The sequence below is a fragment of the Entelurus aequoreus genome, linkage group LG21, assembly GCF_033978785.1.
Source record: "Entelurus aequoreus isolate RoL-2023_Sb linkage group LG21, RoL_Eaeq_v1.1, whole genome shotgun sequence".
Classification (NCBI taxonomy): domain Eukaryota; kingdom Metazoa; phylum Chordata; class Actinopteri; order Syngnathiformes; family Syngnathidae; genus Entelurus; species Entelurus aequoreus.
The window spans coordinates 13,671,127-13,686,170 of NC_084751.1; the positions used below are offsets into that span (position 1 = coordinate 13,671,127).

General features: G+C 42.2%; 1 protein-coding gene across 3 annotated transcripts in view; it reads right to left on the reverse strand.

The window, feature by feature from the left end:
* The window catches only part of LOC133638425 (astrotactin-2-like), a 910,889-nt gene that overhangs the window by 408,291 nt on the left and 487,554 nt on the right, over positions 1 to 15,044 (reverse strand). For all 3 annotated transcript variants that reach the window (XM_062031014.1, XM_062031015.1, XM_062031013.1), the window contains exons 6-7: positions 12,936 to 13,043; positions 1,150 to 1,296 (exon numbers count right to left, since the gene is read on the reverse strand). In XM_062031014.1, coding sequence (XP_061886998.1) covers positions 1,150 to 1,296; positions 12,936 to 13,043 — 255 coding nt within the window. The remainder of the gene's footprint in view (positions 1 to 1,149; positions 1,297 to 12,935; positions 13,044 to 15,044) is intronic.

The window sequence follows — 15,044 nt, forward strand, 5'->3', positions numbered from 1 at the left end:
ATACTATATTAAGAATATGTGTACATATTGCATAGGGCCCTGACATCTAAAAAGTACAACTCTGTTCATTGTTATGTTCATGTATTTGTTATGTTTTTCATGTGTACGCACACATCAACACACATACAGTATGAGATGAGATCAATGAGATAAGGTAAGAACAGAATAGAAACTGCTGTGGAACTAGTTACAATGCAATATGCCATGGAAATACAATGTTAACACTTTTGTACAAATAAGTACAGTTGCACTTGTTTTTGCAAATGTGTTTATTCTGTAAAGGAATGAGTTAAATGTTTAAAATTGTTTAAACTATTAAAATTACTGGTTAATAGTGCTATTATGAATTGCAATGTCAGTACTATTTTCTTTCCTGCTATTTCAAATGCACTTGTTTTAATTAATAAATACAGCGGTTTAAAAGCATACACAATCTGTGTAAAAATATTAGTCTGTGGTCAAAAGGACTTGAAAGGACTCGAAATTCAAAATGCAGGACTTGTGACTTGACTTGAGACTTTCCAGTCTTGACTTTGGACTTGACTCGGGACTTGCCTGTCTTGACTCGGGACTTGACTCGAGACTTGAGGGCAAAGACTTGAGACTTACTTGTGACTTGCAAAGCAATGACTTGGTCCCACCTCTGATATATAGTATATATATACATATATGTCGATATAAAATACATATATATATATATATATATATATATATATATATATATATATATATATATATATATATATATATATATATATATATATATTATATATATATATATTAACAAATTGTCGTTCTAAGCTTTATAGTATTTAATATAGTATTTAATTTCATACTTCAGTTGTCTTTTAGTATCTGATTATAAACTGTTGAAACTTGCTCAGAAGAGAGGCAAAACGTCTTGTGAGACAACCCGAACAGTCTAGCTACGACCGACTCAATCCCGCCAAGAATCCATATCCTGTAGCAGCTTAAAGGATAGCTGCATTTGATTACAGCTGGAAATTAACACGGCAGAAAATGTCAGCTCGCGAACGCTGAAAAAAATAAAATAAATAAAGAACCCTGAAGATGGAAGTGAATGGTAGCCAAGGTGAAGTATTCCATCAACCACTGTGCATTTTTGCCTAATGAAAGTGTCGTACTCACCATCTGCAACAAAGTGCTCGGGCACGTGGAGCGTGACCTTGACAGTGAGTGGGCAGGAATCCTGCGTGGCGTAGACAATGGCGACGACACAGGTGCTGATGGTGATCAATGTCAGGGTGACCTTGTTCAGCGGACTGTGTGGGTGGCCTGGAGGTAAAGGAAGAATAGGTTCCACTTTCACTCATTTTGCGCCGATCAGGTTTTCTGACAACAGATAAGTGTAATGGAAAATACTCGAGTAGAAGTGATGGCCTTGAATTACTCTTTCACTGCTCATTATTTGCTGAACATTTTTTAAACATGCACTGATGAATGACATCTGTGTGGTCTTCATTGAAGTATTTACGCATAATGAATGTTTTTGGATGGTGTATTTTACTTTGTAGTTCTTAGATACCAGCCTGTAACACGGCAGTAAAACGGCTAAACAAACAAACCAGAAGTCATCATCATGGACCCACTAGCTGCAGAAACTAGCTCTCCAATCAGCTAAACGGACTCAATAACTCCACAGTGATGTTTTGGTGAATTTACGAAAAAAAAAATGCGATTGTAAGTTAATATTAACATAGACACTTGTAAATGTGTTAGCATGTTTGCTAATGCTAACGACGCTAACTTGACTACATTGCGATAGCACATACAAATATGCATTAAAACACTCCTACAGACATCACACACTGGACGGTTTAGAAAGTATAAACGGTTTCAGTTATATTGTAAAACTTACAAACGTTGCTTGGAGCAATAAATTAAGAATCCATATGAGTAAAAAATCCACAAACGGCAAGAAAACAGAAAAAAAAAAAGGACTACAAATAAATAGAAGGACACTGCAGCACCTGTAGTGAGTGGATTTGTCCAAAAGATGGCACCATACTACGACAATAAAACATCCTCTGAGTGTTTTTTTTTTCATTATAAAATTATTATTACGAAGAAAAATCCATAAATTAGCTGCTCTGTCTTAGAAGCCACAGGGTTAAAAGTTTAGGAAAAAAGTAGCAGCATATAGCCCAAAATTTATGGTACACATTACTCTCATATACAAAGTATCTGAAGCAGAAACATATTAGAAAATATCCAGTAACAAACGTGTCCGCTTTATTCAACTTACTTTGTAATGCACCTAATTTAATGAATTATTGTGACCACTCGGTAGAGGTGGGGGGAATAATCGATCTTTAGATGCATCGCAATTCTGACAAGCACAATTATAAAATTGATTAGTAAACGTCAATAATCGATAATTGATGTATTAGTTGTAAATAAAGTAATGCAGACTGTTATAAAATCTGACCAACTGCAGCGAGCCACCTCACCGAGAGATCCGACCAGCTTCTTTGTTATAGGCACTTATGTTCCAGTTTTGCACACATTTCTATTAATGCTAGAAATGTGATGGGAATTAATTTAACTGTTTCTTATTACAAATGAAATGTTTTTTAAAAGTTGCAAGTGATACATGCTTATTTAGCGAAACGGAAATAATTGTAAAACTGCATCAATGTACATGAATTAAAGATGCATCGATACTCGATTTTTTATCGAATCGTAGCTCCTGGATCGTAATCGAATCGTGAGTTGCCCAAAGATTCCCACCTCTACCACTAGGTGTCGCCAAAAAGCTTCAACACTCCACTTCAAATGCATGAATATGTCATAGTGTTAGTTGTTTTCATACCGCTCACTAATTGTACTTGTTCAAGTCTTGTAATACTGCGATGAGGTGGCGACTTGTCCAGGGTGTACACAGCCTTCCGCCCGGTTGTAGCTGAGATAGGCTCCAGCGCCCCCCGCGACCCCGAAAGGAATAAGCGGTAGAAAATGGATGGTTGGATGGAAGTCTTGTAATATTTCACACTACAAAACAATACAAGTTTGTACTATGATTCAGGCTGATATCATATTGGATTAATAACAGTACCGACCAATATTCAAGACTCCAATACATGTGAGACAGTTATATTGGGACACCCCCTACTTTCAAGTGTCCATTTATTGATCACCTGAGAGAAACCGACCCATGCAGACAACCGCCATGTAGCTACACGTCAACAATACACTGACCTTCCCAGCAGGCACAAGACATTAAAACAACATTGAGAATTTGTCAAATTAGGTCCTGACGTTGAGCAACTCAAACCTAACGTTGAAACAACATGCTTGTGGACAACGTTTAATCAATGTTGGGTTCTGACGTTGATTTGACCTTTGAAATTTGGTAATTTCCCAACCAACAACGTGGATCCAACGTTAGACATCAATGTTGTCTCAATTTACAAATACAACTACAAAGTCAGTTTTAAGGGACATGTACCAAATTTTCCTGACCATAAGGTGCACCGGATTATAAGGCGCACTGCCGGTGAGCGGGTCTAGTCAGGTTTATTTCCATACAAAAGGTGCACCAGATTATAGGGCGCATTAAAGGAGTCATATTATAGTCTAAATGTAAAACACTTCCTTGTGGTCTACATAACATGTAATGGTGGTTATTTGGTCAAAATGTTGCATAGATTATGTTTTACCGATCATCTTCAAACCGCTTTCTGACAGTCGCTTCAGGATGGACCGTTTTGTGGGCGGTCTTCTTTAAGTGTCTCACCTTCGGCAGCGTCTTCTCCCCGTCATCTTTGTTGTAGCGGTGTAGCGTGCAAGGACGGGGGTGGAAGAAGTGTCAAAAGATGGAGCTAACTGTTTTAACGACATTCAGACTTTACTTAAATCAACAACGGAGCAGCATCTCGATATGAAAAGAATGTGCGACAGGAACTCTCTAATAACTAAAGTTCCTTGTGTAAATAATACAACTCACCGTACCGGTATGTTTTAGCGCTTTCATGGCGAGTTTACTGACATGTATGAGTACGGACTTTACACTACTTTATATTAGAAATGGCAACAGCGGAGGATGAATGTCCCATAACAAGAAGATAGAGAAAAATAAGAAGCCTATCAGTACGGACTACAAAGGCAAACGCACACATTTTCAGGACTTATGCAGATCCCAAATACAGATCAGCAGGTACCAGAAGGTAAGAAAAGTTGCTTTTGCATAATATTGCGAAACAAAACGCCGGACAATATGTCTTACCTTATACACACACCATAATAATATGTGTATGTCGAAGCACAGTACAATCCATCAAGCGGTGCGGCTTCATAGCGTACCAAAGTCGTACTAGAACATTCTGATTGTTTTTTGAGCGTTGTGTGTAAGGTTCTGTATTTTTAATGCAACATATACAAAATTGGTATTGTTTACTTTAGTCATATTGCAGTCTCCACATATCTCTTATGTGTGACTGTCATCATATTGCAGTCTACACGTATCTCTTATGTGTGACTGCCATCATATTGCATTCTACATGTTTTCCTTATGTGTGACTGCCATCTACTGGTCACATTTATCATTTCACCATGTATCAAATAAAATAGCTTCAAAGTCGGTAAGCACAACCAAAATTACTCCGTACATTAGGCGCACCGGGTTATAAGGCGCACTGTCAAGTTTTGAGAAAATGAAAGGATTTTAAAAGTGCGCCTTATAGTCTGAAAAACCCGGTATGTATAATCAATGTTGTAACAATGTCTTGTGCCTGCTGGGTTAAAAAAGCAAAAGTACTACAATAAATTATGTTTACTCAATAATGTTTGTTTTTTTCCGTACAAAAGAGTCACAAATAGGTCAAATCCAGCCTATAAAACAAAACCACCTCGAGGTTTCCAGATGTTATACGATATTATTTTACCTGTCAGCATTATAAATTGGTTGTTTAAGTTGCTCTTTGGCTCCGCCAAGCCTCCCATTCCCCGAGAAATGAACCATTTAACCTCCACCTCCTGGTATTTTATCAAGGAATATAAGCCTTCTGGACGAAAGCATCGAGCAAATACCCTCTTGTGCTTCTTTTCTAAATAAAACAAAAACAGGCTGTTAAGGCTTGTTTTCTTTTAAAGGGTGAAACCTTCCCAGGTTATTTTGTTCTAGCGACTGTCTGAATAAAACAATGAGACCAGAATTAAAGTTGAATAATATTTTCTACACATGGACTAAGTAACGACATACTGTCAGGTTCAAACATCGATGACATCTTTTAAAACAGACAAGAAGCAAGGAAATAAACAGAGACAGGATTCAATTTTGCTCAATTGAGGAGAAACGTGTCGACCCGTAACCGCTTACAGTGTCACCCACGCTCTAACGAAAAAAGGTTCACGTCTCCTCTTTTATTTGGATATTCCCTGTTTACATAACAACAGCTGTTTCCAAAGGAATTGGGGGTATGTAAACAGCCATTGTTTTTGGTCACATTAACACAAAAGAAAAAAAGATGCCTCTGGCTTGGGCTGGTCCTGGATCGAGCTTGGGCAGGTCTTGGATGACAATATATAACCCCTCCTGTCACTTCCCATCATACACAGCGGAATTTTCCAAGCCTTTGGCTTGGTGCAACAAAGACAGCTTCTGTCTGCTTGCCGGAAGTTTCCGAAAGGTTATGACACTCGCATAGACGTACATGTGCCGGTCACGAAGGAGATGTGTTCATGAACCAAATTAATTTTAAAATGTATTATATTTTTGCATTGTTGCTTTTCTCTTGAGTAAAATCATGATTTTTTTTTTCAAACTGCGTTTTTAGACTGATCACGGTAAACAACTACTGTTTTCAAGTTGGCGCCATTTCTCGTCAGAGTAAGGCGGCTCATCGTGGCGGGAGGATTTGTGTGAGGATTTACAGTTTCTGGTATTTAGGCTGCACCCACCAAATTTTAGATTAAATACATAGTTTAAATAAATTAGCCGCATATATAGAAGATTTTGGCAGTAAAAGGGCTAATCAAATAAAACAGAAGTCATCGGCATGTACCCACTAGCTGCAGAAACCAGCTTTCTAACCAGCTAAACATACTCAATAACTCTAGGGGGATGTTTTGGTGAATTTATGAAACTGAAACGATACAAAAAGAATGTAAAATAATTGTAAGTTAATAATACTAACACAGACATTTGTAAACATGTTAGCATATTCACTAATACCAAGGACACCAGCTTGATTACATTACGATAGCACGTGCAAATATGCATGAAAGCACTCCTACAGACATCACACATGAGACAGTTTCGTAAGTACAAATTGTTTTAGGTATATTGTAAAACTTGCAAACGTTGCTTGGAGTGATCAATGAAGAATCCATACGAGTAGGAACGCGATGGCAGGAAACGGGAAGTACATTATCAACCTGCAGCATTTGTAGTGGACAAACTCGTCCAGAAGATGGCGCCATAGCAGAAACAATAACATACATTGTCAGTGTCTCTGTCGGTGTTCTATGAAAACTATTTGCTGGATACAAAACATGAGGGTTGTTAGTGAAGAAAAATCCATAAATAAGCCGCACTGTGTTATAACTTGCAGGGATCAAAGCGATGGGATATACAGTCGCGGTCAAAAGTTTACATACACTTGTAAAGAACATAATGTCATGGCTGTCTTGAGTTTCCAATAATTTTTACAACTCTTATTGTTTTGTGATAGAGTGATTGGAGTACATACTTTCTCAATTTTTGTTTCATTGACATCACATGGACAGAGATAAGACCTTCTGGAGGAAAGTTCTGTGGTCAGATGAAATAAAAATGTAGCTGTTTGGCCACAATACCCAGCAATATGTTTGGACGAGAAACAGTGAGGTCTTTAATCCCAGGATCACCATTCCTACCATCAAGCATGGTGGTGGTAGTATTATGCTCTGGGCCTGTTTTGCTGCCAATGGAACTTGTGCTTTAAATGGGACAATGAAAAAGGAGGATTACCTCCAAATTCTTCAGGACAACCTAAAATCATCAGCCCGGAGGTTGGGTCTTGGGCGCAGTTGGGTGTTCCAACAGGACAATGACCCCAAACACACGTCAAAAGTGGTCAAGGAAGGGCTAAATCAGGCTAGAATGAAGGTTTTAGAATGGCCTTCCCAAAGTCCGGACTTAAACGTGTGGACAATGCTGAAGAAACAAATCCATGTCAGAAAACCAACAAAATTAGCTGAACTGCACCAATTTTGTCAAGAGGAGTGGTCAAAAATTTTAACTAAAAGCTTGTGGATGGCTACCAAAAGCGCCTTATTGCAGTGAAACTTGCCAACGGACATGTAACCAAATATTAACATTGCTGTATGTATACTTTTGACCCAGCAGATTTGCTCACATTTTCAGTAGACCCATAATAAATTCATAAAAGAACCAAACTCCATGAATGTTTTTTGTGACCAACAAGTATGTGCTCCAATCACTCTATCACAAAAAAATAAGAGTTGTAGAAATTATTGGAAACTCAAGACAGCCATAACATTATGTTCTTTACACGTGTATGCAAACTTTTGACCACGACTGTATATAAATTGTAAATTTTTGGTTCTGACAAGTAGACAATAGGCGTTTAAAGTGAATGTGGGGGGGGTGTGGCCTGCGGACCTGCAGCGAAGCGGGGTGTGCCAGGACCGGCTTCGAGATCAGCGACAGGTGCGTAGATGACCCAGCTGTGAGTGTTTGTCTGATCACCTGTCGCTCGGTTAATGGAGCAGCCGGGACGAAAGAGGTGAGGTGGTTGATGGTGGAACACGAGTCGGAGCACGAGCGAGAGTGAGAGCGGAGAAACCATTTGTGTCCTCACTTGAGAGAAAGGACTTTGCACTTTTATTGAAGAATAAAACAGTGTTGTCAACCTGGAAAAGCCTGGCATGTCGGCAATTGGTGGTCCGAAGAACCCTGAGGAGCAAGACCTCCACAGTGACCAATCAGAAAAGAGAAGCGTTGCTGGTGCTTGTTTTCAATGGCCGCCCTTAAGGTCCAAAAGGTTGGAATGTCGTTGCATACAATGCGTAAATTGAGTGAGTTTCTTCACACTTAAAGGCCTACTGAAATGATTTTTTTTTAATTAAACGGGGATAGCAGATACGTTCTATGTGTCATACTTGATCATTTCGCAATATTGCCATATTTTTGCTGAAAGGATTTAGTATAGAACAACGACGATAAAGTTCGCAACTTTTGGTCTCTGATTAAAAAAAAGCCTTGCCCCTACCGGAAGTAGCGTGACGTCACAGGAGGAAGGGCTCCTCACATTTCCCCATTGTTTTCAATGCAGCAAGAGCGATTTGGACCGAGAAAGCGATGATTACCCCATTAATTTGAGCGAGGATGAAAGATTTGTGGATGAGGAACGTGAGAGTGAAGGACTAGCGTGCAGTGCAGGACGTATCTTTTTTCGCTCTGACCGTAACTTAGGTACAGGGGTTCATTGGATTCCACACTCTCTCCTTTTTCTATTGTGGATCACGGATTTGTATTTTAAACCACCTCGGATACTATATCCTCTTGAAAATGAGAGTGGAGAACGGGAAATGGACATTCACAGTGACTTTTATCCCCACGACAATACATCGGTGAAGCTCTTTAGCTACGGAGCTAACGTGATAGCATCGTGCTTAAATGCAGATAGAAACAAAATAAATAAACCCCTGACTGGAAGGACAGACAGAAAATCAACAATACTATTAAACCATGGACATGTAAATACACGGTTAATGCTTTCCAGGCTGGCGAAGCTTAACAATGCTGTTGCTAACGACGCCATTGAAGCTAACTTAGCAACAAGACCTCACAGAGCTATGCTAAAAAACATTAGCTATCCACCTACGCCAGCCAGCCCTCATCTGCTCATCAACACCCGTGCTCACCTGCGTTCCAGCGATCGACGGAGCGACGAAAGACTTCACCCAATCATTGATGCGGTCGGCGGCCCGGAGACGGAGGAAGTCAAGGTGAGGTCGGCGGCTAGCGCGTCTGCTATCCATCTCAAAGTCCTCCTGGTTGTGTTGCTGTAGTACGCCGCTAATACACCGATCCCACCTACAACTTTCTTCTTTGCAGTCTTCATGTCAGGTCTAGGTTCTCGGGTTGTGTTTCTCCAGAAGGCAATGGAAAATTGGCGCGTGCAAGACGTGAATTTAAAAACATGATTTATTTTTAACACTAATAAACTAAAAAAAGGAAGCAAACAAATGGCGCGCACAAAGGCGGAAATACAAACTTGACTAAGAAACAAAAGACATGCACGTGGGCACAAAAACTATGAACAAAGAAACAAAAACACTAACTGTGGTCTTAATAAACAAAACTTACTTGGCATGAGAAAAAACATGAAAAAGAGCAGCATGGATCATCAGAGTGGCAGGAGTGTGAATGTGTGAGGACGCCAGGACGAACAACAGAAACAGACAGATTTAAATAGTGACGTGATCAGTGAAAACAGGTGCGTGACTCAAAACGTGAAACAGGTGCGTGACAAGACAGGTGAAAACTAATGGGTGACCATGGAAACCAAACCAAACAAGGAAGTGCAACCAGGAACTAAAAAGAGTCCAAAAAACAAACACATGGCCAAAACAAAAACATGAACAGACATGACAGAACCCCCCCCTTACGGACAGATCCCAGATGTCCAAAAAACAAAACACAAAACAGAATCAAGAGTCATGGGAGGGCGGGAGGGGGACATGACGGTGGGTCGCCAGGCCAAGTGGCCCCAAATCCACCGAGGCATAGTCATGTGGCGGCGGCGAGTGGAACGCCGCCACCACAGGCGAGGTGGGCGACCCGGGAAGGGCCACATGCGTGGCCGACAAAGAGGTGGGCGCACTTGGCGTGGCGGACGACCAGGTAGTGGCCACAACCGTGGCAGGCGAGGAGGCAGGCGCGTCGTCGTCATTGCAGGCGTTGAAGCCGCAGATGACGCAGGTGCGGGTGCAGCAGACGAAGCAGGCGGCGAAGCTTGACGTGGCACTTCGGGCGGCGAAGCTTGGTCTTGGCTGCTTGGAGGGTCTTGGCGAGGGTCTTGGTCCTGGTCCTGGCGAGGGTGATCTTGGACTTGGTCTTGGTCTTGGCATGGTTGGTCTTGGACTTGGTCTTGGCGTGGGGGGTCTTGGTCTTGGCTTGGACTTGGGGAGTCTTGGTCTTGGCTTGGACTTGGGGGATCTTGGTCTTGGCTTGGACTTGGGGGATCTTGGTCTTGGCTTGGACTTGGGGGATCTTGGTCTTGGCTTGGACTTGGGGGATCTTGGTCTTGGCTTGAGGGGTCGCGTCGTGGAGCTGCGACTGGCGGCACTTGGCGTCGTGGAGCTGCGACTGGCGGCACTTGGCGTCGTGGAGCTGCGACTGGCGGCACTTGGCGACGTGGAGCTGCGACTGGCGGCACTTGGCGACGTGAAGCTGCGACTGGCGGCACTTGGCGTCGTGAAGCTGTGACTGGCGGCACTTGGCGTCGTGGAGCAGGTAACGGAGCTTGGCGTCGGGGAGCAGGTAACGGAGCTTGGCGTGGTGCTACTACTGGCGGCACTTGGCGGCGTGGAGCTGCGACTGGTGGCGCTTGGCGTGGAGCTGCGACTGGTGGCGCTTGGCGTGAAGCTGCGACTGGTGGCGCTTGGCGTGAAGCTGTGACTGGTGGCGCTTTGCATGGTGGAGCTTGGCATGGTGATAGCCTTGGAGCAGGGCGTGGAGCAAGTGGAGGTGGCCTAGCTGGAGGCTGTGGCTTGGTAGGTCGAAAGACTGGTGGTGGCGGCCGTGCTGGTGGCTGTGGCTTGGCGTGACGAAATTCAGGTGGTGGTGGCCGAGCTGGAGGCTGTGGCTTGGCAGACCGAAGAACGACCCCACCTGAACATTCCCCAGCCCTAGCCCCTCCCTCAAGGAGCGGATCCCAGACGCGCTCCCTGCGGTCTGGAACCGTCTTTTGGGGTGGGTGGAGGAAGGTCAGGAGGGGGGCAGAATCTTCCTCTCCAAACTGTCCAAAAAGTATTTCTTCTTCCTTGAATCGAGTGGGTGAAGAAAAAAAAAGTGTGTGACTTGGGCGTGGCTTGAGTCCTGGGGGGCGGGGCATGAAAACTGGGGGACTGTGACTGATATGCTCTAATTTGTAAAAACATGTCCTGATAATGCTCTATCTTGGACTTAAAGTCTTTTGCTGGGGGCGGGTGATCAAAAGAAAAAGCGTTCAAAAAAAAAAATCCTGGTCTGTGATGTCATTTTGGAGCTGCGGATCTGGCAGCAACCTGCTACCGCCCGGAGTGGGAGGAGCCTGCAGCAGCGCCGCATGCTGTCCGCTCGCCTTCTCTGATGACCTTGGTCTGGAGCGGCGGTGACGCAGCGCCGTCCTCGGACCAACTGGAGCTCAATGGCACCAGATTTCCATCTGGCCCCCACATCAGGTCTCTGCGCTTCCCGGAGGAATAACGCAGCGTCTCTTCCTCCATCGCGCGGAGGACCTCCCACGCTGCCTCGTCAAAATTGTCCAATTTTCTTGCGGAGAAACTCTTCTGCTGGCGTCCTACTGTCCAAACTAGGTTCTCGGGTTGTGTTTCTCCAGAAGGCAATGGAAAATTGGCGCGTGCAAGACGTGAATTTAAATACATGATTTATTTTTAACACTAATAAACTAAAAAAAGGAAGCAAACAAATGGCGTGCACAAAGGCGGAAATACAAACTTGACTAAGAAACAAAAGACATGCACGTGGGCACACAAACTATGAACAAAGAAACAAAAACACTAACTGTGGTCTTAATAAACAAAACTTACTTGGCATGAGAAAAAACATGAAAAAGAGCAGCATGGATCATCAGAGTGGCAGGAGTGTGAATGTGTGCGGACGCCAGGACGAACAACAGAAACAGACCGATTTAAATAGTGACGTGATCAGTGAAAACAGGTGCGTGACTCGAAACGTGAAACAGGTGCGTGACAAGACAGGTGAAAACTAATGGGTGACCATGGAAACCAAACCAAACAAGGAAGTGCAACCAGGAACTAAAAAGAGTCCAAAAAACAAACACATGGCCAAAACAAAAACATGAACAGAGATGACACTTCATTGTTCATTAAACAAATTGGAAAATATTCACCAACACAAATGTCCAGAATACTGTGGAACTTTGAGATGAAAACAGAGCTTTTTTGTATTGGATTCAATGGGGCCGAATACTTCCGTTTCAACGATTGACATCACGCGCATACGTCATCATACATAGACGTTTTCAACCGGAAGTTTAGCGGGAAATTTAAAATTGCACTTTATAAGTTAACCCGGCCGTATTGGCATGTGTTGCAATGTTAAGATTTCATCATTGATATATAAACTATCAGACTGTGGTCGGTAGTAGTGGGTTTCAGTAGGCCTTTAAGAATTTTGGCACTGTTCTGACGTCATGGTATGTAATGTGTGTGTATGAGAGCAGGCGTTACCACAGCAACATGGTAGACATAGTGTCCAAAGAGTGACTTCCGACGCATCCCATTCCACTTAAGGAGGAAATATCTCTAACACGAACATTTGGGAAAAGTGTGATTTTTCTGCTGAACGTTAAAAAAAAAAAAAAAAACAGGATGAAGGACGCTAAATGACCTTTATTGAATCATGTTTCCACCAGTCTGAAAAAGACCTGAAAGTGTTGTGTCTGCAAGTGTGAGTGCCGGTTCAGCTAATCCTCCAGGGGTGTGGGTGGGTGTCACCCGGCTTGTGAAGGGGTCTCTCAATTACTATAAAAGCCTACTGAGTAGACAAAAGCATGTGCACTCACGCCAGCAAACATTTACTTTATGTCCGCAAAAGCCAACACACTTCAGTGTTTGCTTGCCGACAGCGGATGTGTGTTCAGGCTTAAGAGCTTTACGTGTGTTTGTCTTGAAATTCCCTCCCCTTTGCGTCTCGGCGTAAAAGGTGTCTTCCGTCTCACCTTTGCTGCGCCGCCGTCCTCTGTGCTGCTCGGTGTAAAACTTCATTTGGCTGTCGTCTTCCGGCTCCGACCCCGATTCTCCTTGAGGACCGAACACGCCACCGGTTGCTGGAAAAGATGAAAAAGGGGGGAAAAAAATCCCATGAGAATCACTTGATGATGTTTCCTTTTTTTTTAGGATAAAATGATCCTAAGGAAATATGTTCATTGTGTATTAACTCTAGTTCAGTGGTTCTTAACCTGGGTTCGATCCAACCCTAGGGGTTCGGTGAGTCGGGCTCAGGGGTTCGGCGGAGGTCAAAACACACCCCACTCATCGTGTAAATAAAAACTTCTCCCTATCGGCGTATTACGGATACGGCAACAACAGAAGTCAGACTGATTTGCAGGTGTGTATTTTGTTGTGAGTTTATGCACTGTGTTGGTTTTGTTCTTTGAACAAGGTGATGTTCATGCAATGCACGGTTCATTTTATGCACCAGTAAAAAAAAACATGGTAACACTTAAGCATGGGGAACATATTCACCATTAATTAGTTGCTTATTAACATGCAAATTAGTAACATATTGGCTCTTAACTAGTCATTATTAAGTACTTATTAATGGCCTTTTATTATAACCAATAACCCTCTAACCCTGGCCCTAACCCTCTAACACAAGCCTGGGCAAATTAAGGCCCGGGGGCCACATGCGGCCCGTTGAGCATTTCAATCTGGCCCGCCGGACATTCCCAAATATTTTTTTTAGATCTTTAAGATGGAAAGTGTAGCTGCCATTATGATGTGCAGTGATGTTTTCTAATGACTGTAAGTCTTCAACTATACAAAGTATTTCAATGGTTGGAATCTGTGCTTATGGATGATATACTAGTTACTATGGTCATCTAATTAGTTACTATGGTAATCTAATTAGTTACTATGTTAATCTACGTCACAGCAGCTCAGATGAGGCACCAGGCAGTGTGGGCGGGAAGCATTTCCACAGACGCGGAAGGATATTTTCACAATAAAAGTTCTAAAGCTTAGTGATATATAGAATAGAATAGAATATAAAGTACTTTATTGATCCCTGGGGGAAATTCAGCAAATATCAAATATATCAGATTGTAGGTGGGTTTATTTTGTACCCTTTGGCGTTCATATTTCACTGTTTGTTGCATTTTTGTTGCGTTTCACATGATTGTAAAATATTTTGATCGAAAGGGGGTGTGACGTTCATATTTTGTCAATATTCCGTGTTTTATCGTTCATAGAAAAATGGAAAATTCCATTACGTTTTTTGAGGCGGTCTGTCATAACGTTTTTAGCATTCAATCAGACATTATTGTGAGGTTTTATATTAGTGTTCCTAAAAATAGATATACCGGCCCCCAGACACATTTTTTTCTCTAAATGTGGCCCCCGAGTCAAAACAATTGCCCAGGCCTGCTCTAACACTAACCCTAACCAAATAACTCTAAATTAAGTCTTTGTTACTTAGCATATGTTCTCCATACTAAAGTGTTACCAAAAACATATAACTTTGTCTAGAATTTGAAAAAAAAAACATTTTATTTTTCACTAAAGAAGGGTTCGGGGAATGCGCATATGAAACTGGTGGGGTTCGGTACCGCCAACCAGGTTAAGAACCACTGTTCTAGTTTATTAAAAGCATCTCCTGAAAAAAATAAACTGTATATTCTGGACTATAGAGCACACCTGTATATAAGTCACACCCACTAATTTGTAGACAACAAATAAAAATGTATATAAGTCACAGATATAGTTGTGGTCAAAAGTTTACATACACTTGTAAAGAACATAATGTCATGGCTGTCTTGAGTTTCCAATCATTTCTACAACTCTTATTTTGTGATAGTGTGATTGGAGCACATACTTGTTGGTCACAAAAAAAACATTCATTCACAATTTATTATGGGTCTACTGAAAATCTCCAAATCTGCTGGGTCAAAAGTATACATACAGCAAAGTTAATATTTGGTTACATGTCCCTTGGCAAGTTTCACTGCAGTAAGGCGCTTTTGGTAGCCATCCACAAGCTTCTGGTTGAATTTTAGACCACTTGTCACAGCGCAGACTCGAACCCGCTTTTCTCCAGCAGCTGAGTCTCC